Below are 24,784 nucleotides of genomic sequence, written 5' to 3' on the forward strand. Positions count from 1 at the left end.
CATTTTAGGTTTCACAATGGTCCCTTAAAGAAAAAAAAGGTCTGTTTTGGTCCCTTAAAGATATCTCCGTTAGTCACAATAGTCCTCTCCGTTAATTTTTAACACCAAATGTATTATATGGATTAACATTACATGTGGTCCACCATAAGTCTCAATAAATCTTTAATTTAAACCGTTCGATCTTGTTGAAATAAAAATAACCATTGAATTTTGAATGTACACTATATCCAACCATACACCATTATCAACTAATTTTTTCTCTATTTCTTCATCTTCTTCTTCACTATGTTCTTCATCTTCATCATCATGTTCATAAAATTCATCAAATAAACCCAGAAAAATTAAGATTTGCAACTTCAATATTTTCATATTTACAACAAAATTAAAGTTTGAAACCAAATCAGATCTGGATTTTTTTTTCTTACTTTTTTTTTTTTTTGGAAACAGCAAAAATATAGATCTCATATGAGAGAAACTCAAGGTCACTAACAAAAAGCATCGCCCCACTACTAGTAACGATGATGAGTCCTAACCAATTTGAACTGCATAATTCAAATGACATGCTCACTCTGTGTTTTTCATTGCTGCCTGATTCATCTTTTACACACAAGTACCACTCCACCTAGAAGGAAAATAACTATCCCTCAACCAAAAAACCACTAAACCTTAGAAACACGACAGCAAACCAGAGACCAAACAAAATGAAGACATCACAGTCTTGAAAACTCCTAAAAACAGAATCGCAGTCAGGTCCCAAACTAAAAACGAGATCCAGCAATTGGCGACCTGTTTCTCTTAGTTGCGATTTAGGGATTTCAGTTTTTAATTTGGGGATTTAGTTTTTGGTTTGTTTGATGAATTTGGTGATGAAGATGAAGAACAAAAGAGGGAAGAAGATGAAGAACAAGAGAAATATTTATTTGATGATGGTTCACCATTACATTCAGTAGACATGCAAATCCCACCGTTGCATTTTTAACAAAATGATCAAACGGTTCATATAGAAAGAAATTAACGGAGAGGACTATTTTGACTAACGGAGATATCTTTAAGGGACCAAAACGGACCATTTTTTCTTTAAGGGACTATTGTGAAACCTAAAGGGTCTGTTTGGTAAAAATAAGCTATAAGCTAGCTGATAGCTGATAAGCTAGCTGATAGCTGAAAAGCTAGCTTATAGCTGATAGCTGAAAAGCTAGCTTATTGAAATTAAAGTGTTTGGTAAAATTAGCTTTTAAAGTGGTTATTAAATATAAAATTACATAATTGATAGTGGGTAGTTTATTTTTTAGAGTGGGTAGTTATTAAATTAAAGAGTAAAAATGGAATAAAGTGTAAAAAGCTATAAGCTATAAGCTCAAATGCTACTTGAAATAGCATCTGAAAAAAAGCTATAAGCTAGTACAAAAAGCTTGTTACCAAACACCTCTAATTTTTTGAAACAAGCTTATAAGCTCATATAATAAGTTATAAGCTAGCTTATTTGTGTTACCAAACAGAGCCAAAATGTCTTTAAGGAACCATTTAAGTAATTAAGCCTTAATTTTATAATGAATCTAAAAATATCATTTTAGTTATATTTATTTATGCTATGAGGCAGGAGAGTACTCCACCACCGTCCATAACTGAAAGGATATACACGTAGCATAAAAGTTAACATGAAAAAGTTACAAGTTGAGATTGAAATGAGGTTTATAACGCACCACGTTGCATACAAATCTAACTCTACTCCTCATCCACTACCTCACCTGAGACATGCTATTCATAATAGTATATGAAATTGCATTGATTTGATTTGATGTACATGTCTTCTATGGATCTTGTTTTCTTTTATTGTTTTTTATTATACGGTAATGGATCTTGTGTTTTCTTATAGCTCGCTTTTTCGGGAGTGGACTGTCTCTCGTGAGTGTTCCTCTAGTGAGATTATGATCCTTTAATAAAATAATTAAAAAATATAAAAAGAAGAGACAGAAAAATTGGACGACCTTGATTGAAACTGGAGAAAATTCAGTGAATAATACACTGGAGACAATCCACTTCCCGCTTTTCCTCTTAAAGGATGATTGTATTTCGCACATTTTTGGCGGAAAAGGATTTGATGCTGTAGTGTTTTCACGCAGTTCAATGCGGTTATTGATTTCGAACGCCGATTAAAAATTAATGGTCAAGATTAAATATTGAGTTCAACTATTGAATAAATATAAATCGTATAATGAAATTTTTACGGTCGAGATTAATAACCGCATGAAACTGTGTGAAAACAGTATAATATCAAATCCTATTCTCATTTTGGCTATGTTTGGAAATATGGAGTATAAATAAGCTAGCTTATTATTCATAACTTATAACTTAAACGTTATGTTTGATAACAGTTTTAAAAAAAAGAGTTTATAGTTTATTTTATTAGGTTCAAGATTATTTTTCGAACACTATAACTTTAACATTTTTTCTTTTAATTTTACGTCTTTTATCTTACTTGAAAAAAATTAAATATTAATTAAACATATTTTTTTTAAGTTATTTCATACTTATAAACTAGTTGAACCGCTAATTTTACCAAACACTACAAATTCAATTGGTTAACTTATTTGCTATAAGCTAAAAACTAACTTATAAGTTATCTGATATAAGTTCATCCACTATAACTAGCTTTTAAGCTAGCTTATAGTTTACCAGCTATCTGCTATTTTTTACCGAACAAATGTATTTATTTTAAAATTTATAAAAGTCATTTTTTTCCAAATAACCTAATGGCTAGACTCACACATTTAAATGTGAAAAAATCTGAAATTCGAAATTCTAACCACGACAACTCTAATAATATTCATGCTAACTAACATTTCAGCTTACATTTATGTAACAAATTAATTTTATTAGTAGTAAAGTAACTTCAACATTGACATAAAAAGATGCCATTTCAACTTTGTCAAAAATAGTAAATGCAATTGTGTGCAATAAGACCATTTTCTCTCTCTAAATCTAAATTAAATCCAATAGTTCCAGCTACTGGTGGACCGTGTAACAACGTTAAAATATCCAAATCTAGTCTAACTAAATATCTTTCAATGTATAGGGAAAATACTATTGAAGTTATCTAGTTGCATTGAATTATTATTATTAACAACGTTAAAATATCTAAATCTAATCTAAATACTGTATCTTGCAATGTAGGGAAAATAATGAAGTTATCTACTATTTGCATTGAATTATTATTAACAACGTTAAAATATTCAAATCTAATCTAAATATCTTACAATGGAAGGAAAATAATGAAGTTATCTATTTGCATTTAATTAGTATTAACAACGTTAAAATATCCAAATCTAATTTAAATATCTTGCAATGTAGGAAAAATAATGAAGTTATCTAGTTTCATTGAATTATTAGTTATTATTATCAGTAAAAGCAAATACTAATACCTCGTTTTTTTTTTAACATCAAATACCTCCTGAAAAATAGGGATGGCAACGAGCGTCCATGGGTGTGGGTTTGACATTTACCAAACCCACACCCGAAATCATCACCCAAACTCAAATCCAAACCCAAAGGCTGTTCGGGTGGCAAAACAACACCCACACCCACACCCATTGGGTTCAGGTTTTTTCCACTCAAACCCAAACCCGCAGCACATTTGAAAATAATTTGCAAATTTAAGAAATTAAATTCCAACATAGACTTTGAATTGAATTACAACTAAAATTAAGGTCTTCCAAGGAAATTCAAACATAGACTTTCAAGAAATTACAACATAGACTTTCAAGAAATTAAATTACAACTAAAATTTAAGGTCTTCCAAGGAAATTGAGGGAGACTATGAGGGTAATTAGATAATTATAAAATATTTCGGGTGGGTGTATGTGTTTCGGGTGTGGGTTTGACTGATACCAAACCCACACCCATATTATCGGGTGTCACTCGAACCCAAACTCAAACCCAGTCAAATCGGGTTTCGCCCGTTGACTTGGATTTGGGTTCGGGTGGGTCTCTCGGGTTTGAGTTTTTTTGCCATGTCATCCCTACTGAAAAAGGGCTAATTATAATATGGTTGTAGGGGCTTGACCAAAAAAAAAATGGTTATAGGGGTTAAGTGAGGATAATATATGAGCAAAAAACCGTAGGAATAGTGTTGAGGATATTACTTATATGTTGCAATCAGCAGTAGAAGGAGAAGGTGGTATAGTCCGTCTATAATTTATTTAGTTTTTATTCGATCCTTTCAAATTAGATTTTATTGAACAACGTTAACGTGTAACATTAGTGATTAAAAATAACAGTTTTTGAATTTATAAATATTGAATATAAAGAAAAAAAACTACATAGATTAGACTCTCTTTGGTAAAACTAACTAACGACCTATAAATTAGATGATAATTTATAGTTTATAGTTGATCGTTAATGGCTGATATCTTGGTGATTATAGCTGATAAGTTAATTAAAATATTTGGTAAAATTAGTGGTTAATTGAACTAGCTGATAAATATAGAATAATATAAAAATACATTTTTAATTAATAATCAAATTTATCTGTAAAAAAAAATTAATAATCAAATTTATATTTAGTTTCTAAGTCAATAAAATAAAGGCTTAATTGCATATTTAGTTTGTTATGTTTATTTTATGTTTTAATTTAGTCTCTTGCGTTTAAAATGTTTCAAATTGATGTCAACATAACTTCGTCCTTTTCGTTAAATTTTGAGCTAAGTAATTTCGTCTAACTTTCCTTTAAATTTTGAATTAATTTTGTCTAAAACTTTCACGTTGTATCCTCTTAAGTTGTCTGTGTATGCAAATCTGTTAGCCACGCGAACGATTTAAATATAAATTTAACAAAAGAACTAACTTAAAAACTTTTTTAATGTAATTAAGCCTAAAATAAACTATAAACTCATGATAAAAAAAGTTATTACCAAACATATCTTTTAACTTTACGCTATAAGAAACCCATTTGGGTTGGTCTGGTGGTATTGACTTGAAATCTGAGAGTGTGCTCCTCCTTAAGGTCTTAAGTTCAATTCTCTCTAATACCAATTTGGATGAATTAATTTACCTTCTTAAAACATAAACTATATATCAATTTTTTATCTCGTCAAAAACACCCAACATTATAGTTAGATGAATACTCACCACCATCATAGTTATATGAAACCATCACCACTTATCAAGATATGGTCAACCGAAACACTCACTTTAAAATCATATTTAAAAATATATTTTAAGGGAAATTTTATTTGGAAAACAACACAAGGTGTGAACTAACCGTCCATGAATTGTAGAACATGATGATCCAAGCCTGACAAGTTTCCACTAAAATAGTCAAAAAAAGAAGTAGTATAAACAAAGAACACAAGCTTGACCCTCCCACGGCCAGCAGTTCCTAGGAAACACCTGCGTTATACATGTTACTATGTTCAGTGTATGTTATCATATACTGTACTAGTATAGTCTTATTTCATACTCTTTTTAATCAATATTATAAGGAAAAATAATAATTTTCCTAACCCAATAGAAAACATATATATAATTAAATAAACATAAAAGATACGGAGATCGGGACATTAAACCTAACTCAATTACAATCCCAACGAAATCAGATAGAACAACCCTAATCAATTTAAATTTAGCTGATGAATCAACCGCCAACATGATATCAGATCAACGTGCCAACAACCCCCCTGAACAAAGCAAGAGGCATAAAAGCTCTTTCGAACAAAATAGTCTAAACACAGTCACAAGAACTAAGACGGATAAGAAGACAAAGTGGAGGTAACCCAAACGCCTTAAAACATGCGTACCGCAACATAGAATCAAAGTGTTTGATTACACCATGAATATATCATTTTTTCATAAATCTAAAAAGTTTTTTTTTCGCTTATAATAATAACTGTATATGAGTAATAATAAACTATAGTTTTCATTTTTTTAAAGGTGATATCATTTTCAGCTAGCTACAGAGGAACATGTTTTATCATTCAACAAAAACCGCCTGAGAAAATAAATTAAATACATATATTACGCGACCATGTCTTAATTAGATTACTGAGATAAAGAACAGAACAGATTCTCTGTTTCTGCTAGCCAAAACAGTACCCAACATTATCATGCGCATTTCACTGACGAGTTTATATTATTCTTCTTTGATGAGTCATCAGTTACAATATTATTACTGAGACATTTTAAATTAAAAATTGGATTGCATCTTTAGATAGAAAAATTTGGATGTTAAACTTGGGTCCTAATTAAATTATTTAATGGATTAGATACTCTTCTTGTTAAAAAAAAAGAAGAGCACATTCTATTCACAGAATGAATCATCTCATGTGATCACCGCATCCAATGCAATTCTGAACATCTGATATCCCCATTAAATTATACTATCCAATTGAAAATTGACGAATGAGATTAAAAATTGTGTACAGTATTAGTAAATACACTAATTATTACATCAAAATGTGAAAAACCCTACCAACTAGAACTTTTAATGAAAGTTTTCAAGTTGACGACCACGTTTTTATCGTGTATAGTACACGAACTCAAGACCTTAGATCGGATTATAATTCCACGTACTCTCCGACTAATACTTGATCTCATATAGCCTAAGGGTATGTTTGGTAAAAATAAACTATAAGCTAGCTGATAGCTGAAAAGCTAGCTTATAGCTGATAGCTGAAAAACTAGCTTATTAAAATTAAAGTGATTGGTAAAATTAGCTTTTAAAGTGGTTATTAAATATAAAATTACATAATTGACAGTGGGTAGTTTATTTTTTAGAGTGAGTAGTTATTAAATTAAAGGGTAAAAATGGAATAAAGTGTAAAAAGCTATAAGCTATAAGCTCAAATGCTACTTGAAATAGCATCTGAAAAAAAGCTATAAACTAGTACAAAAAACTTGTTACCAAACACCTCTAATTTTTTGAAACAAGCTTATAAGCTCATACAATAAGCTATAAGATAGTTTATTTGTGTTACCAAACACACCCTAAAAAATATTACAAGTTGAATATGGAAAAACACCATAAAGTACTTTGGTTACTAATAAGGGTTAAAGTTTAAGATCTCATATTCGACTCGCTCTGGTGTCAATTTGGATTGACTAATTTAACTTATTCATAAAAGGGTTAAAGTTTAAATTAAAATTTTTTATTTATTATTTTAAAAGATGAAATTCCGACCATCAAATTATTTAATCTTGAAAAATTACAAATAAGAAATTTGACTCATATATTTTAGTGGAATTTGTCATTCCAAGTGTAATTTTAGTTTACCCCGTAGATTTATAGCTTTTGTAAAATTATGGTGCTTAGCCTTAACTTTACAAATGTTTTTTTTTCCCAAGTGCTCTATTAGTTAGAAATTCCACCCTTAATACAGATACATTGAGTGTCTGAAGTTTGAACCTCAAATCCTATATATAATACAATGTCTAAATATATCAATTCAGCTAAATACATATGTACTTAACTTTACAAATGTTATGGAGGGTAACTGCTCCGATCCGAGCTCAAGTTCACATTTTCGAGAGATTGTCCGCTTTGGGGGTTAACCCGTCACAGTTTTGTCCTTTGTAGTAAATGCGACTCGGTGGTTTGAAAGGTGTGAGTGTTGTATATAAACTACTCTTATCCTCAATTACCAAGCGATGTGAGACTATTTTGGTGTATCCAGAACAGTAGCCCCCAGTCGAGGCTAAGGGGCTAAAAGTTGTCGATTTGCGAGCATGTGCAGTTTCATTCCCACAGACGGTGCCAATATTCCGATCCGACCTTAAGTCCATATTTCCGAGAGATTGTCCGCTTAGGGTTAACCCGTCACAATTTTATCCTTTATAGAAAAGGCGTCTCAATGGTTTAAAAGGTGAGTCTTGAATATAAATTACTCTTAGCCTCGATTATCAAGTATGTAAGACTATTTTGATGTATCTGAACGATAACTTTTACAAAATAAGCGACTTATTGTGGTCTATGTTGACCAAGTGATATTTTTTTTGGGTTTTTCACCACCAGTTTAATCTGGTTCGGGGGTCTGTTCTGACATCAAGTGGTTCCAGCCTCCTCCCGATCGCAGTTGTGAGGGATCGAACCGTGGTCCTTCCTACCAAGTTCAGTGTCAATCACCACTGAACCAAGTGATATTAAAGGTGCACTTAAAGTTGAAAGATTCTAAAAACTTCTACATAGTTCCATTCCAATAATGGCAATGTCGGTATCAAATAGTGGTTCTAACTTCTAACTGAAAATATTAAAAAAACTATAATAGAAAAAAACCACGCAGAGCTGTAAAGTACACAATCTTACACTGAACTAAGTCAAACATTAATTTTCAAAGTTTAAACAGTCAACTTATACTCGTAACTTACACTGAGATAGGTGCATCAAATTTGAAGGTGCAAATAGCAACTTATTTTCATTTAGAAAAAAAAGACCACACGGTTCTTTAAATAGGGTGGTAGTTGGTACACCAATTAAGAGCAGACAGCCATTACCAGTTGGTTCCAAAGTCTCTCAAATTTCATTCACTCACCTAAACCTAATAATATTCTAGCCACTTCCTACCTTAAAAACTTACTCCTTAAACAATTTGTAATAATTCAAATCAAATGTAACATAAGTACTATGTTGTAGTGACAGAAATCATTCCTTTGGTTACACAAGTTCTTCTCAGTTAGTTACTATATTACATTATAATATTGCATATTTGACTCACTTTAGTAAGTGTTTTGATAGTATTTGAATTCAGTGCAGTCATTGCATTCAGACCGTCCGATCAACATCATAAGGACATATTTTATAATTAAATTTAAATTGTTTATAAATAGAAAATTTGAGCTTAAATTCTGGATCATCCGATCTAAATCTAACAGTGGTTATTAGGTCGACTGCACTGCAGTCACTATTGTCCCGACTGCATAGAACCTCAATATGTTCTTGTACACCTAAAAATCTCAAATCATTTGATAACGGAGGTTTAGGGTTTTATATATAACATTCATAGTCACACTCCTTAATCTACCAACACACATTTTATAATAAATAAAATCGTGAAGACTCATACACAGCTCAAACACAAACAATATCTCAAAACATGGTGGAGTGAATTCAAACCAACAATAAGGGTGGACTAAAATTAATAAGCAAGTCTTTCAAGATGGTTGGATTTCAATTACACTTGACTAATTGAGATTTATTTCTTCAATCAATTCATACACACACGTAATTGACACAAATATTTCAATTCCTCTTTCAATTTCATTTCCTTTTCACCCATCTTCCCCTGTCTTGTCTACAAAAGTCCACGCCTTCTTAAATAAACATAAGAATATACTAGTATATATATATATATTATAAATTATTATTATTTTTTAATCACCATACCCCATCTTGGTCGTTCACATAATAAATAAATATATATATTTAAATAAAAAATATTAAAATTTATTCATTACCCTCTTTCAAACCAACAATAAGGGTGGACTAAAATTAATAAGCAAGTCTTTCAAGATGGTTGGATTTCAATTACACTTGACTAATTGAGATTTATTTCTTCAATCAATTCATACACACACGTAATTGACACAAATATTTCAATTCCTCTTTCAATTTCATTTCCTTTTCACCCATCTTCCCCTGTCTTGTCTACAAAAGTCCACGCCTTCTTAAATAAACATAAGAATATACTAGTATATATATATATATTATAAATTATTATTATTTTTTAATCACCATACCCCATCTTGGTCGTTCACATAATAAATAAATATATATATTTAAATAAAAAATATTAAAATTTATTCATTACCCTCTTTCCTTCTCCTTATATATAGATTATACACGATGCCACTTTCCTACAACTACAACCAAATAATCTATATTCTCTCTAGAACTACTCTTTCTACATTTTCATCATTCTTATATCTACTAGAATATATACTTATAAGTTATAGCAATAGCAATGGTAGCACCTTCTCCAACTTCAATGATGCCAAGAACCAAAAAAACTAAGGCAGTTGGAATTCCGACAATCGACCTTTCCATGGAAAGGTCAGAGTTGTCGGAATTAGTAGTGAAAGCATGTGAGGAATATGGTTTTTTTAAGGTTGTGAATCATAGTGTACCAAAAGAGGTTATTTCAAGGTTAGAAGAAGAAGGAACAGAGTTTTTCTCAAAAACCTCTTCAGAGAAACATCAAGCTGGTACTTCTACTCCTTTTGGTTATGGTTGCAAAAATATTGGTCCCAATGGTGATATGGGTGACCTTGAATATCTTCTCCTTCATACCAATCCTAATTCAATCTCTGAAAGATCCAAAACCATAGCAAAAGATCATCCTATCAAGTTCAGGTATTAATTCATTCATTCACATAATTATTATACACGTGGTGTCAACCTGGTTGAAATGTCTTAAGCTATATCAACTGAGCTTTCGCTTTCAACTTAAAAAAAAATATTGATTAATTATTAGATAGTAATATTTGTAAGAAAATGTTTATTTCTCAACAACTTCAATATGACCAATTTAATTCCAAATTGCTTTACAACTTTATGATAAAAAGTGAGGGAAAAATATATAAACATATGGTATAATACTAAATTCCTAATGAGTGGAACTTTAGAATAACGCAGATTGAGGGGACTTTAGGATTAATTAATGTATTGATAATGAAAAATAAGAATAGGGTAGGGAACAAGCTGTTATTATCAGTTTGTGTTTCTTAAGTGTCAAGCAGGCTGGTGGGGGCAATAGCCAGAGAGTTTGACAAAACATTGATATTCTATTTTAGGGTAGTTGGTTTCAATTCTTTATTTCCATATTGCAGTAACATTTCAAAAGGTTGTAATGAAAAGGGCTTATAACAAAAAGAACCGTTTAGGACATTGTCACATAAGTATTTAATATTATTGGTGCATGTGTATCCTTGGACAGGGACATCTTTCCTTTATATTTGAAATCATAACAAATTTTAAGATTTTTTTTAATTAAAATTATTTGGTATCTTCAGAGTTAGATTAGATATCGGTAAACTTCATTCAAAATTTGAATTTATTTAAATATAAATTGTTATGAAATATGACATGATATTGAATTTCACTAGTAGAATATGAGAACGTTCACATTTTTTAATACTATCGAATAGTTTAACGGGGGTTAGATATATCAACTAATTTGAGCGTAGAGTTAACAAAATTAAAATGTAAAAAAAAAACTAATATTAACAACTGATTTTAATTTTTTTTTGTTTGTAAGAAACTATTTTTTTTACTAATTTTTAAAAAACTATTATATAGTGTAACAAGTGTATTTTGCCTCACCTTACCATACATTTTCTATGTAGAGTTGTTTTCTCGTAGTCAATTGGGCTACGTGACTATGACTTCTTGAGACCATTCTGATGGTCACAGATTGGATCCATTTGGGCTTATCTATTCATGTCGATGAGCCCTGTCTAGTACTCTGTTTCTAACACTACATAACCATTACATTATCATGGCTTATTTTATGACTTTTTTATATCTAATAAAAATGGATACTATATGCTAACAAAAATTGATCTAGAAGTTGATTTATATCTCGTTAAAATGTGAGTTCAACTTTCAATATTATTGAGTGGATAATCCTCCAAGTACTTTGATCACTATCTGAGACTCATAATCAAACTCACCTATATTTTTGTATTTCTAAAAAGTTAAATACCCTCGTCAGCTGGCGGACGATATTTTTCTAAAAATTCTTATCTTTATAACGACTGACACTTACGTAGCGGAATGGCAAAACGGAAAATATGTAGGACGCGTAAGTAACCGATAGGGTGACAAAAGAAAATCAATTTATGAATAGTTGAATATATACCGTTTTTTTTTATAAGCAATGTTAGTTGTTAGTATTACAATGTTATGTTAGTTTTTTCTCCTTTGCCAGAACTTGACCCCGAACCTTCTGCTCATTAACCCTTAGCTCAATTAACTTAACCAATTGAGCTACTAATCCCACCCGGTTGCATATATATACAGTTGAAAAGACATACATCAAAACAAGTAACAATGTGTTGAAATAATTCAAATACCCTAAATTGATCACTAGGTTATCAAATCATTTTTCTTTGTTAATTAGAGGATTAAGACAGAATATTAATAATGATAAATTTTCAATCTAATCCGGAGGAGGTAACGGGGAGTGGCATTCGGTCATAAACTTAATTGAATATATGGAGCCTACTTATTGGTGGGCCAATCCAGCAAAACATAGTAATATAGTTCATAATGATGTTTAATCTTTGGTTTAACATCAGCCCCTAAAACTATCTTATGACAATATGCTCTTTGATGTAAGTGCTTGAAGCTTATCTTCATCAAGAATTAAAAATTATAATGCCTAACCATTACTAGGCATCACAGTTTTCAAATCCAATAGGCAAAATTATATTGTACTTGTCCAATAATAAGTGATCCCAAAAATATCAAAGGTATTAAAATTTTACAATTTAACGAATTAAAGTTTAAATCTCGTTTGATAAAAATATACATATTTAACTTACAAGTACAAATTAATCATGTAACAGTTGAAGATATTGATTTGCAGATGTCTGAATTTAAACTTAAAATTTTACAATTTTTCTATATATGAGTCTAATCATTAAACTATTTAACAAAAAGAAAAAGTATACGCGTTTATAATTTATCACGTTTCAAATAACATTATCTTCAAATAACATTATCTTCAAGAAAAATTGACACAACATTACATTATCTTCAATTGGAAACGAGAGAACTTGATTTTTTTTGGCATAATATTTGGCATAAGGATATTTCTTGTGGCAACATCTTCATTTAGCTTTGACCCCATAGAAATTAGACCATTCAAAAAACTTATTGCGTGTCACACTCGTGTTCGAATAAATTCAATAGTACTATTCTTCACACAATCAAATCAAATTATAAAGACAAATATATTTATATGATATGACCCGCCACGTCTCTTTGCCGGCTAATTTTTGGCAAAGTTGATGTAAGAAAAGACGCATTGGTTTCACATGACACAAATATAGTAACCCTATGAATATGTGTAACATTTGTGACCTTCCAAAATTGTATTTGCAGTTGCATCATCAATGATTATGTAGAAGCCGTTAAAGAATTAACATGTGAGATTCTTGAGCTAGCAGCAGAAGGATTGTGGGTCCCTGACAAGTCCTCATTCAGTAATATTATCAAAGATGTTCATAGTGACTCACTCCTTAGAATCAATCACTACCCTCCAGTTAAGAAAGGCAAAGATAATTGGGACCCATCAAAACTACAAAGTAATAATACTATTGGATTTGGAGAGCATTCTGACCCTCAGATCTTAACCATCTTACGGTCTAACAATGTTGGTGGCCTTCAGATTTCAACTCAGCACGGTCTTTGGCTCCCTGTCCCTCCTGACCCCAATGAATTCTATGTCATGGTTGGAGATGCCCTTCAGGTTACTTGCTTTCTAATCAACTCAGTCTATTATTACATTCACAGTGAATTTGACAGAATTATAGCGTGTCACTGTGTCAATGTGATATATTTTTTTATAAGCAAACATGTCAAGTTTTGATCAGATGACATTGTTAATGTAATTTTGTCAAAATCACTCTGATTCCAATTACGTTCTCAATATATAAGTATAGCAACTAAAGTCAATTTTTCAAAATCAACTTGTGTATATGTTTCACAATTTCTTTGCATAATAATGGGAATTTTTAAAAATAGTACTAACTATGTTGTGTTTTTTGATTATGAAGGTTTTGACAAATGGAAGGTTTGTGAGTGTGAGACATAGAGTTTTGACAAACACAACAAAGCCTAGAATGTCAATGATGTACTTTGCAGCACCACCATTGAATTGGTGGATCAGCCCATTATCAAAGATGGTTACAGCCCATAATCCAAGTCTATATAAGCCCTTTACATGGGCCCAATATAAACAAGCAGCATATGCTCTTAGATTGGGAGATACAAGACTAGATCAATTCACAAGGTTCCAAAAACAAGAAGCTAGTAAAAATGAAACTGATTCTCACTCTCCCTAAAACTTGAATCAAATTCATTGTTCATAGCCACTTATTTTGTTTTCATTATTGTCTCTTGTTGTATACTAGTAGTATATAGTTTTGATATTTATGTTGATTTGAAAAGTTAGTTTGAGTGATTTAGTGATCTATGTTAGTCCACCTAGCTAGTTGGTATTGTAAAATATAATATAGGCAATCTTCCAAGTCCTCCTATAAGGAAATTTTGATCACATGAATGATGTTCAATGTATTTAGCAGCACTATTATTTCTTTTTCCTTTCTATTTTTTGCTTTTGTGGTTCAACTTTCAAGCAATTAGCCCTAATTGAAAATATTATTAAAGACCTTTTTTACTTAACAAAATAAAAGTACACAGCAATGTAGTTATTGAATGACTGAAATTTGCTGCAGTTAAAAAAACACACAGTTTAACACAATAATTAATATCAGCCACTCATTTCACATCGAACGGTTTAGATCATATGTATACTAAAATGATCTCAACCATCCATTCAGATCGAACAATTCATACTGTAACTACGTCAACGCAGTTACAATAGCAAATATGTTTATGTTATTGGATTAAGGGCTAATAAGCCAAGTGTCCCCTTCGATGAAATGGATTCCAATAAAAGGTTGGGCCTCTTCGTCCGTTAGTAACCGTGCCCATGGAACTCTTCCAGTGAAATTGGATCCAGGCCCACTACACTTGTATTCTCCATAATATACATTCCTACATTAAACACAAATCAAACACACTCAATACAACTTTAATCGCGCTTGCATAATAAACAAGATATGTTCTTTTTCACCCTTCATGATTCTTAAAAACCGACATCGTATGGATAGATATATCCAGACGAAGAAAAAAAACATTGTTTTTTGTCTGTTTTGTGAATTAACTAATTTGAATGCGAGAAAAATAATATTTACCTCTTTTCATGGTCAGGATTGATTAATGTAAGTCTTTAAAATAATAATAATTTTTATAAAGACATAATCTAAGTGTATGATTTGTTTAAAATGTACTAACAAGTAGTGCTTTTGGTCTTCCCAATCCTTCCATCCTTTGGGTAGAACAATTTTGTCCATAAAAGTGTAAGAGAAAACGACTCTTGAATAATCTCCCCATGGTCTTCCAAGGTAAACTCGTCCACTACCTGTTACTGTGCTATTTTTAAAGGAGAATCCACTATCTAATGACGAACTCGAACGCTTTTGAGCTGTGATGGAGGTCATGTTCTTGGTTATGGAGTTTATAGTGCAACCCTGCATGCCAATTGAATAAAAACCTAAACAATGGTTGATTAAGCAACAAGCTATTAGTGGTGGCACAAGCATGAAAATTGTCTTTTTATTTATATGATCAAAATCTTTAAAAAAAGAAAAAATATCATTAAAATGATGAAATATGTCAATTATCATTTTAATTTTCTACTTGGTACCTCTACCTACACCATATACCCCTCCAAACCTAGTGAATTTACCAAATAGTTCTTTTACTATATTAAACCAAATTTCCTATTTATGGGGTATATAATTTAGGCGAGGGGTGCAAGTAGAAAATTCTCTTCATTAACCATTAACAACCCACTTGTCCAGGAAAAGCCCATTACATAAGTATTAATTGGGCTAAGAATGTTGCTATTACCGAAGGTTTCTCTTCCTCCCTCCATCATTTTCTTATTTGAAATTTCGTTTTTGCCTCGATAATAAAATTTGGCGTAGATTTTGAACTTTTTTTAATTTAAAAAAATGTGTCCATAACAACATGTTCAGTTAAAACACTAAAAAAAAGTTTGAAATCTACGTTTCAAACTTTTTTTCCAGAAACAAAAATCGAATTTTAGGAGGATAAGAGAATGATGGGTGGACGAAGAGAAACATTCTTGGATCATGGTAAAGTTCGTTATTCATTCAATATAAGTAGGAATGCTACACCAATATAATGTGGCATAAGTGGTAGATACTTGGGTCCCTTAACCATTTGGTCCTCGGTTCAATCCTCGGACGGTGCGTATGGAGAAACATTTGTTGGGAGAGATCAACCCCTTAAATGAATCTCAGTTACCTTGAGAGGATTAGTCTTCGCAGTTGCACGCGGAGGATACCTTTGGTTTACCAAAAAAAAAAAAAAAAAAGTAGGAGTGCTACTCTCCCTTGCTCTCGCTACTAAAGAGAACTTTCGAAATAATTGAAAGTGCATGTTTGAACAACACAAAATTTAATTGTCCATTAGTTCACTTCGTAATCAAATATGTACATTTGAACTCGTGAAGGCAGAAAAATGAATGGAAAGATTACCTCATAAAGAGACCTCCCATAACCAAAGATAAAATCAACAGACCCTTGAATGAAACAATTTTTGAAGTAGTGAAGGCCTTTGTGATCATATAGAGTGTCTTGAACCCCATAGAAGGAGCAATTGTAAAAAGCTGCTTTGGTTCCGCTGATGCGAAGCGCAACGGCTTGGTCTACTTCCGATCCAATAGGAACATAAGCAGTGTTCTGCTTAATCAAAAATTGAGTTTTATGAGTACCACAAAATTCCATTTTAGCCTTTTAGTTAGGAATTTAATTTGCCTTTTTATTTTAAGTACCTCAAATTTAATGTTGATGGCTACAAAATAGCTAGCATTCACAGCAACAGTCGCACTATTGAACGTCCTCAACAAAGCCCCATCATTTCCTGCAACAGAAGCTGTATCATTTCCAGTAATAGTTGGTCGATCCCTTGAATCTCCTAAGAATGTTATGAAAGGCAATGTTTTAGGGATCACAATTTTCTCCCTGCAAGCAATTCATCAACACAGAAAGTTAGAGAAGAACCGCCACAATATATATTTTTTCAATTCAATATATGATGATCATTTTGGTACCTATAAACACCGGGCGCGATCAACAAAATAACTCTTCTAGTGTTGTATGGTGGAATGCTATTAATAGCTTCTGTAATGCTCTTAAAATCAGCAGCACCATTTTGGCTAACTGTTAAACTAATTTTCTTACTCTCAGCTTGCCTCAGCTTCAAATCAAGACCCTGCCCAATGGCACTCACATTTCGATATTTCTTTTCCATTATGGACTTTTTCTGGTAACTCTTCATGTTCCATGATATCCAATTTTCAAAATCAGACTCCATATTTGATCTGCAACTGAGGTATAACAATGAAAGAAGAAATAAAAGGAGCTGAAAATAGGTTCTTGGAACCATGGTAATACTATAGTATATAATATTACGATACAAAGCACTTGATTATACTTTAACATATTCCAAATGGAGTGACCATACACATATATATAGTCACATACTCCTATGTATTATTATTAAGTTATTAGTAAATGATATTAGTGCTCATAGTCCACATTCTGTTATTCTGTTAGTAGTTGTGGGGACACTGATATGCAGTGGCTTCGGTTCGATTATGTGATTTTACATTTTTTCACATTTAAAATGTGAGACTTAAACAGGAGAGAAAGCTGAATTTTAACAAGGTGAAATCGTGTGTCGATTCTTTGATTGTTGTGAGGCACATCACCTCTAATGAGAGAAGTAGTCATATGGGACTCTCACTTGTAGAACATATGGGAAGACCTTATTGCTTTTGAGGGGGAAGTTGTTGTTCATCATTTGTACCGTGAAGCAAATTTTAGGGCGGATGAGTTGACAAATCATTGGTGTTTGATGGATCATGAGATAGTTTTCTTTGTGTCTTGTCCGACAAAGTTTAGTCAATTCTTTCTTAGTGATGTAATGAGGATCTCTACCCCTTCATTAGTTTCTGTATAACTTTTCTCTCTTTGGCTCAGTCCCTTTATGATATAAAAAAGAAAAATGTGTGTGAGTAACTACCAGACTACTAAATAAAAAAAATAAAAATGATAGTGCTCATAGGCATTTACAAAATTATCCCTCATTTACAAGTAAATGACAAGTACTACAGCAGAGTATATTGTTCTAACACAACATTAATTATGTGAAGGATTGGCTCATTTTAAAATTTTCATACCCCTTGAACAAAATTAGTAGACCTAACTAAATATAGAATGGGCACTAAAAAGATTGTAGAACTAAATCGGGAACTGGTAGCTGTAGTCTGGGACCCTAATTCCAAACTACTATGATCAAATAATGTGTAATCAAATAATAATATGCATATATTGGATTGAAGCTAATCTATCCGTTGGCATTGGGGATCATGGATTGTGGCACATGACATAAGGGAGAAACTTGATGAAGTTGATAGCTGTAATCCATTTTCAAAATGCTCAATTTGGTAGTGGTCTGCCAGGTCTGTGATATATATTTGGGATTTGGGAATTGAGATACACATTCTATGTATATCTAAAGCAACAAATATAGTTTGTGGGGTATGTATAACATTATTTTTTCTTTTCTTTTCTGGAGTTTAGGTTTTTAAATTTTTAATTTATTGCATCAGGCTTATCAAACACATTGGTCACACAAAATAGATTAATAAAGAAGTGAAAAATAAAGAAGTAAGAAGAAAGGAGGTACATGGAGCTAGAATCGTGGCTGGCACACCCAAAACTAGATTTTTGCGAAGAAGAATAGCAGGGATCAGAGATTCAGTGGCGCAACCATGGGTTAGCATGGGGTGGCCAAAGCAACCCAATTTTTTATTTTTTATGTATATAAGTAATGTATCTTTTTTTGACAAAATATAAGTAATGTATCTTATGTTAATACACATTTGCTCAAATCTTAATCGTTTTCATGTAGGTTTTTTTGTTTGTGAACTGTTGATGGTGCTCGAATTCACTACAAGAAATTCAAGTATTGCCGGTCAAAGTTACCGGCGGTTTTGAACCCACGAAAAATTTCCGGTGATCTTAGACATTTGCGGTAAAAAAAACGCCACTAGAAAAGTATTTGAAGTATTTAATTTTAAATAAAATAATTTCGGCGGTTTTTATATAGTTAACGGTGGTTTTTAGGTGGTTTTTTTTTTTTTAAATTCAAAAAAAATCGTCGGCAATTGAAATAAAACTGCCGGAAACAGTTACACATTTTTAGTGACATTTATAGACTGCCGAAAACGGGGTGAATTTAGGAAGCTTTAGCGACGGTTTAAAATTACCGATAATACCAACAATATATTTAACTTCAATTCTCATATTACTCATTTCTTCTGATTTCCCCCTTCTCTCTACAATTTCTCATTTTTGTTTGACGAAGTATCTTCTTCAACACTTGATATAATGTTCTATGTTATATTTTTTATTCTTAATTTTAATTTGTTTTTAATATTTTATCTAATTATTTATTTATTCTTTGAAAATATATTATTTTTAAAATGTTTTTTTTTTTGACATAGTTATTTTTAAAATGTTGATTATAATATTATTTGTGAAAATCAAATATTTGAAATTTAAAAAGAAAAAAAAATAACAAAACTTAAAAAAAATAGTGTTGTTGTTGTGATGGTTTCAAACGCCGCAAACGTTTTTTAAATCCGCAAGTTGTTCTGGCGATTCCAAGCTGTCACTAATTTGTGACGGGATTTTTGGCGGTTTTTAGCTTTCGCTAATCCACCTCAGCTCAAAAAATTGATTTTCTGGCGGATCAAAACAACTGCAACCGTTTTCAACCATCAATTATCCAGCGGATAAAAAACTGCAGTAATTGTCTTTTATGGCCGTTTTCTTGAGCTTTCCTGGAGCTTTTGGCCGCCACTAGTTCAAGAATTTCTTGTATCTAGAATTTTAAATTTGTTATTCATTTTTTCAAATTTTAGACTTTGAAGTGAGTGTTCTTGGAGAGCTTTTTTTTCACCCTATGAACTTCTCGCGTGTCCTTATTTTTATGGGATGTTTTTTTCTCAAATTTCTCATTTGTATAACGTGTAGCGGACGTGTAAAATTTTGAAAATTTATGTTATAAAAATGAGAAGAAAAAACACACCCCTAATATGAAATTTTCAAGATTTTACACGTCCGCTACACATTATAAAAATGAGAAATTTGAGAAGAAAAACCCCATAACATAAAAATTTTAAGATTTTACACGTCTGCTATTTACATACGGGACAATAGTATTTTAGTAATTTTACGGGGCGCATGAAAATATTGATAAGGTGTCAAAAGAAATTATCGTATTTTTACTATGATTTCTAAACATATGACATGGTATTGAGTTTCCATTAGGCCCATTTTTGTAAACCCGTGTAGCCTTATAATAGGTCCATTTTAGAAAATTTCATTTTCATTTCAAATTACTTTTTGTTGTTTTATATTTTATCCATTCTAAAATAATTGATTTAGTTGATGAACTTATACATATTAAGAAAAATGTTTTACTAAAATAGATGATAGCACTTTCCAACGTACATGATTTAGCTCGAAGAAAAGAATAACTCATTTTCAAGTGGAGAGTGATTCAAAGGTGGTAGTTGACATGGTCATGAAAAATTGCAAGGTTAACGGAAGGATTTCGACTTTGATCAGACGCATTCAAGATCTCAAGAATATGAGGGCAAGTTCAGATTAATTATATCTGGAGAGAATGAAATAGATCAGCTGATTGGTTAGCTAATTTCAGCCTAACCTTGAACTCTTTGGATTTACATATTTTTGAGACTCCTCCTGAAGAACTTCAAAATCTTATTTTTGATGATATTTCCGGTGCTTGCATGCCTCAAAACGTTCGTTGAATTTCCTTTTTTTTTTTCGTGGGACTTTGCCCCCTTTATGTACCAAAAAGAAAAGAGATAAATAGCACTATACTAAAGTACATTTTTCAATTTTTAAAAAAGTACATTTATCTTTGTTAACAAAAAAAGGTACATTTATCATGTATTACTGTGTTTACTATTACAATAAATGCAAAATAAAAAATTTAAATTAAAGTTTGCCGACTTGTGAGATTGAAGACCGATGATTTTACTATGAGACAGCGGTCCTTAAAGATGTGTCAAGTAAAATGGTCAAATATGAAAAAATGTCATCCAAAAATCAATAAGTTTTTATACCATTTGCATTTGATATTTTTGACTTCCTGACAATATATGTTGTGGATCTTTTGAAAAGAATCCAAAGAGTCAAACATAACAATGTTGTGTCTCGTATGTCTTTAGACGTAGTTTTTACGAGAATTGATTATTCCATCTAAAAAAGTTAGCGATGCAGCTTTTTGTTGATTTTTCTTTCGTTCATGTGTGATTATGATGAATGATAAAAAATTATTAAAAGAATATTTTTGAAGGTGATACAAGTAACATTAATTAGAGAAGGGAATGCTACTACTTATGAGAAGGGAATGCTACTACTTATGTGCTGCTTTTGCTGTGATGTCTCTTGGAAGATCAAGCCAATTCGAAACAGTTTTGATCCTCTCACTTTCGGTTTTTTTTTTTTTTTTTGTCTTAGATGAAATGATAATCCACTAAAAATAAATTCACATATAATTATGAGATCACGGGTTCGAACCTGAGTCACAACATCCGGCCTAACAATTTTAATATTTTTTGTCAGTTGAACTAGAACTGACAACATGCCATCACAATATATCAACTATGCGAGAAGGTGATATATATTTTTTCATTGTTCAGTAGTCTTAAAATGCTAATATTCTTCTAATGACAGATGTGATGATAACGATATTTTTTCATTGTTCAGAGGATGAATGCATTTAACGATTTTTTATTTTTTAATTGCTTTGGTGAGTATGTGACTCATACCTTGTATGGTATCTTGAGACTGTGCCAACGAACAGTTGAATATGTAGTTGTGTTGTTGGAGTTTGTCTGAAGTCCTGCATTGCTTAGGTTTACAGGACGTTGAATGTATAAATATATGAGGACAACATCACCATATGAGATAGCTTTTGAGAATGAGATCCAAACATATTTAACATGATATAGAGCCGAGTTAAGGACTAAAATGTGGACATTTGACCCAGTACCACACTAGGCGTGCACAAATACAATCATGTGGGATTTTAAGTGAATGAGCGGATTTAATCTGATGCGTCAATTAAATCTAATGGTTATTATTAATAGTTCTCGTTTCTCACAATAAAAAAATCATAAAAAACAGCATGCCACTATGTGCGCTTTTACACGGCAAATCCAATTTGGTGTTATTACTTATTTTATCGGTGTGAACACCATTTCATATCCTCCGGCCTAGGCTCTGTTGCGAGACTTTTAGTCCCCACAAAGTGAGATGAAACCTCCCTAAAGTCAAATGAAACCTAGTACCCAAAAAAAATTGGCACACAACAAAAGAAAGAGAAATAGAAAAAGAAAGAAACAAATAGAGAATGTTGTGTTGTGTTGTGTTGTGTTTAAACTGGGATATGAGGTAAGCTATGACCATATACATGTGACATAGACTCAAAGACATGTTGACTGCCCAATCACGTGTGTGAATGACTCAAGACTAAGAAACGTGTTTGTTTCAATTCTTGCGGCACTTAGTGCTCTACTCATGAGAAACCCATTGAATTTTTTTTTATTACTATTATCATATGTCAATTTTCCTTTCACATTTTCTAAAATTCTATGCTTCTAGAGGATTCATTATAACGTAAAACACAAGACCAAGGTTGAACAATTCATTCATAACACAAACAGTTCACAAGTCAACTCATAACACATACACACACAAGTCTTTCCATAGAACCAAATCAAATTTCTTTCTTTATTAATTTTTAATTAGAAAAATTAATGAACTACAATTACATGTCTTTTATAATTGTATCATGTAAGAGTAGGACAATTACAAACAATCAATAACATTATTAAATTTAATAATGTCACTTAAACTAAACTCGCATGTATTAAATTTAGAACAATTGTTAACTAATGCTTAATTAGTGTGTAAAAAAAACTAGATCATAAATCATCTGCAAGTTGCTGCTGCAAGAACCATATGTTTTCATCTGTCCATAATTCAGAACCACCAAAAAAACCATTGTTCTGTTCAAATCCTTGTATGTTTGAGTCTAAGCAATTCCACTCCTGCCACGTGGAACCGAATTCCGCACTATCCATTAAATTGTAATTAGATATGTTTGATTCTACTAAAACATCAACCTCTGAGGAGTACGATGAAACATCAGACGACAACATGAGAGGATTTGCATTTGCGCCACAGGTGTCACTATGAGCTTTAGTATTATTGCAATTGGTGGTTTGCGTCTGACTATAGGAATTAGTATCTGCAGTTGTACAAGTAGATTGGATCCTCTCGATGAGGCGTGGAATCCATTCGTAACGCAACATGTCTCTAAATTGTTTGCTGTTTACATCACATTTGAGTTGCCTAGCTTGCTTCACCACTCTTGTCCTCCAATAGTTCTTTATCTCATTGTCTGTTCTTCCTGGCAATTGTTCCGCTATTTTAGACCACCTTCATTAAATAACACAATTTTCATGTTAGTTTAATCAACTTAGTTATTTCACTATAAAACTAAACAAGTTTTGTTTAAAGGAACATTAAATAAAAGGTAAGTTCATATTACGACTGCAATTGCAGTTGCAGACTGCAATTTAAAATTATATTTTCTAACACGATCATAATGCGACCTTAATAAATTAATCAAATACATAGTTTACATGTATATATTATACATACCGGTTGCCCCAACGCGAATGGAGATCAAGAATCAAAATCTGTTCTTGTAAAGTGATATTCCCACGTCGAACATTCGGACGTAAGTAGTTCAACCATCTTAATCTACAACTTTTCCCAGTTCGCTTTAGTCCGGAACAGCGAGCGACAGAGTTCCAATGACCTTCGCCGTGAACAGCCACATAGTTCATCAGAACAGCATCTTCATCCTCTGTCCATGGACCTTTCTTTATCACCATAATATCTTCTTCACTTACATTTGCTTCTGATGAACCACAATCTGATAAACTCCTCATTACATGAACATTGGTTTTGTAATTGGTATCCATGTTATGTTACACTCAATCAACTAAAATATATGTATCAAGTTTTTTGTTTTGGCTTTGTAGTAAGAAATGGTTCTGAAAATGTATATTTTAGGATCTAAGATGATTCTGTTATATGGATATATGTAAGAGAATGTGATTATATATAGATAGAGTTTAGTGAAGTTGACATTAAATTTAGGAGGAATTGCACTTTAAGGATTGAGAATTTGTCAAAACTAAGAATAAAGTTAGGGGCTGCTTGTAGTATAGCTGAATTGTTAATTAATTATTTGACTAAAGGACAATATTTTAGTTATTGCTATTTGCTAGTTAAATATTGGTGTTTTTTTATTTTTATTTTGACCATGCTATTTCGTGTTGACCCTTTGACTTATTGCATGTATATTCAACTGAGTTTACTGAAATAATAGTAGTTAATGTCAAATAGTCAGAATTTAGAAGGCTTTAACAGTTTCCTGAACCAAAATGGTTTCTGTATCTAATTGTGTTCAGGTCAAACTTACTCCCTAGTTGACATTAATCAAATCAAATTGTTACAATTTAAGTCCATAGTATACAGGATCTATTTGAGACAAAATATAGATACTTGATAAATTGGTTTATGTATTTATAGCGGATAAGTTTAATGCCAATACCTGATAGCTTATAGTAATAAGTTAGTTGCTTTTATTTGCAGTATTTACAAAACAACATCTTTAGTTACTAATTAATTTTAAAAAATAAGATGATTGAGATAAAATTGAGAGAAAAAAATATTATGCTTTAAATAATAAGTTAAATGGATTAACTATCATGATAAGTTATAAGCTAGTAAAAGTAAG

At 31.6% G+C, this 24,784-nt stretch overlaps 3 protein-coding genes across 4 annotated transcripts; 1 reads left to right on the forward strand and 2 right to left on the reverse strand.

Moving 5' to 3' along the window:
- The first annotated feature begins 9,845 nt into the window (after positions 1-9,845).
- On the forward strand, positions 9,846-14,285 carry LOC123902135 (gibberellin 2-beta-dioxygenase 2). The gene is made up of 3 exons (XM_045951798.1): positions 9,846-10,339; positions 13,094-13,460; positions 13,768-14,285. Exons 1-3 carry the CDS (start codon positions 9,951-9,953, stop codon positions 14,053-14,055), a joined length of 1,044 nt encoding a protein of 347 aa, XP_045807754.1. The 5' UTR covers positions 9,846-9,950; the 3' UTR covers positions 14,056-14,285.
- A 94-nt stretch (positions 14,286-14,379) lies between these two features.
- Positions 14,380-17,321, reverse strand: LOC123902134 (probable pectinesterase 53). 2 transcript variants are annotated; one of them, XM_045951795.1, is made up of 5 exons: positions 16,917-17,321; positions 16,638-16,827; positions 16,342-16,548; positions 15,071-15,306; positions 14,380-14,770 (listed from the first exon to the last, which is right to left on the reverse strand). In XM_045951795.1, exons 1-5 carry the CDS (start codon positions 17,249-17,251, stop codon positions 14,620-14,622), a joined length of 1,119 nt encoding a protein of 372 aa, XP_045807751.1. In that variant the 5' UTR covers positions 17,252-17,321; the 3' UTR covers positions 14,380-14,619. The 2 variants fall into 2 exon arrangements, with proteins under 2 accessions (XP_045807751.1, XP_045807752.1); XM_045951796.1 differs by having other exon boundaries at positions 14,389-14,770; positions 16,342-16,545.
- A 5,281-nt stretch (positions 17,322-22,602) lies between these two features.
- On the reverse strand, positions 22,603-24,144 carry LOC123902137 (transcription factor MYB108-like). Its single transcript, XM_045951799.1, has 2 exons — positions 23,638-24,144; positions 22,603-23,412 (listed from the first exon to the last, which is right to left on the reverse strand). Exons 1-2 carry the CDS (start codon positions 23,961-23,963, stop codon positions 22,896-22,898), a joined length of 843 nt encoding a protein of 280 aa, XP_045807755.1. The 5' UTR covers positions 23,964-24,144; the 3' UTR covers positions 22,603-22,895.
- Positions 24,145-24,784: the final 640 nt, after the last annotated feature.

This window comes from Trifolium pratense, linkage group LG1, assembly GCF_020283565.1.
Source record: "Trifolium pratense cultivar HEN17-A07 linkage group LG1, ARS_RC_1.1, whole genome shotgun sequence".
NCBI lineage: Eukaryota > Viridiplantae > Streptophyta > Magnoliopsida > Fabales > Fabaceae > Trifolium > Trifolium pratense.

Bases quoted from the DNA above. Each gene is read 5' to 3' on its own strand.
- LOC123902135 (XM_045951798.1), top strand. From the start codon at position 9,951: ATGGTAGCACCTTCTCCAACTTCAATGATGCCAAGAACCAAAAAAACT. The intron at 10,340-13,093 runs GTATTAATTCAT...TTGTATTTGCAG, and splicing joins GATCATCCTATCAAGTTCAG to TTGCATCATCAATGATTATG. The intron at 13,461-13,767 runs GTTACTTGCTTT...TTGATTATGAAG, and splicing joins TGGTTGGAGATGCCCTTCAG to GTTTTGACAAATGGAAGGTT.
- LOC123902134 (XM_045951795.1), bottom strand. From the start codon at position 17,251: ATGGTTCCAAGAACCTATTTTCAGCTCCTTTTATTTCTTCTTTCATTG. The intron at 16,549-16,637 runs GTACTTAAAATA...TTTTTGATTAAG, and splicing joins CCATCAACATTAAATTTGAG to CAGAACACTGCTTATGTTCC. The intron at 14,771-15,070 runs GTTAGTACATTT...TGTTTAATGTAG, and splicing joins GAAGACCAAAAGCACTACTT to GAATGTATATTATGGAGAAT.
- LOC123902137 (XM_045951799.1), bottom strand. From the start codon at position 23,963: ATGGATACCAATTACAAAACCAATGTTCATGTAATGAGGAGTTTATCA. The intron at 23,413-23,637 runs GTATGTATAATA...TATTTAATGAAG, and splicing joins CATTCGCGTTGGGGCAACCG to GTGGTCTAAAATAGCGGAAC.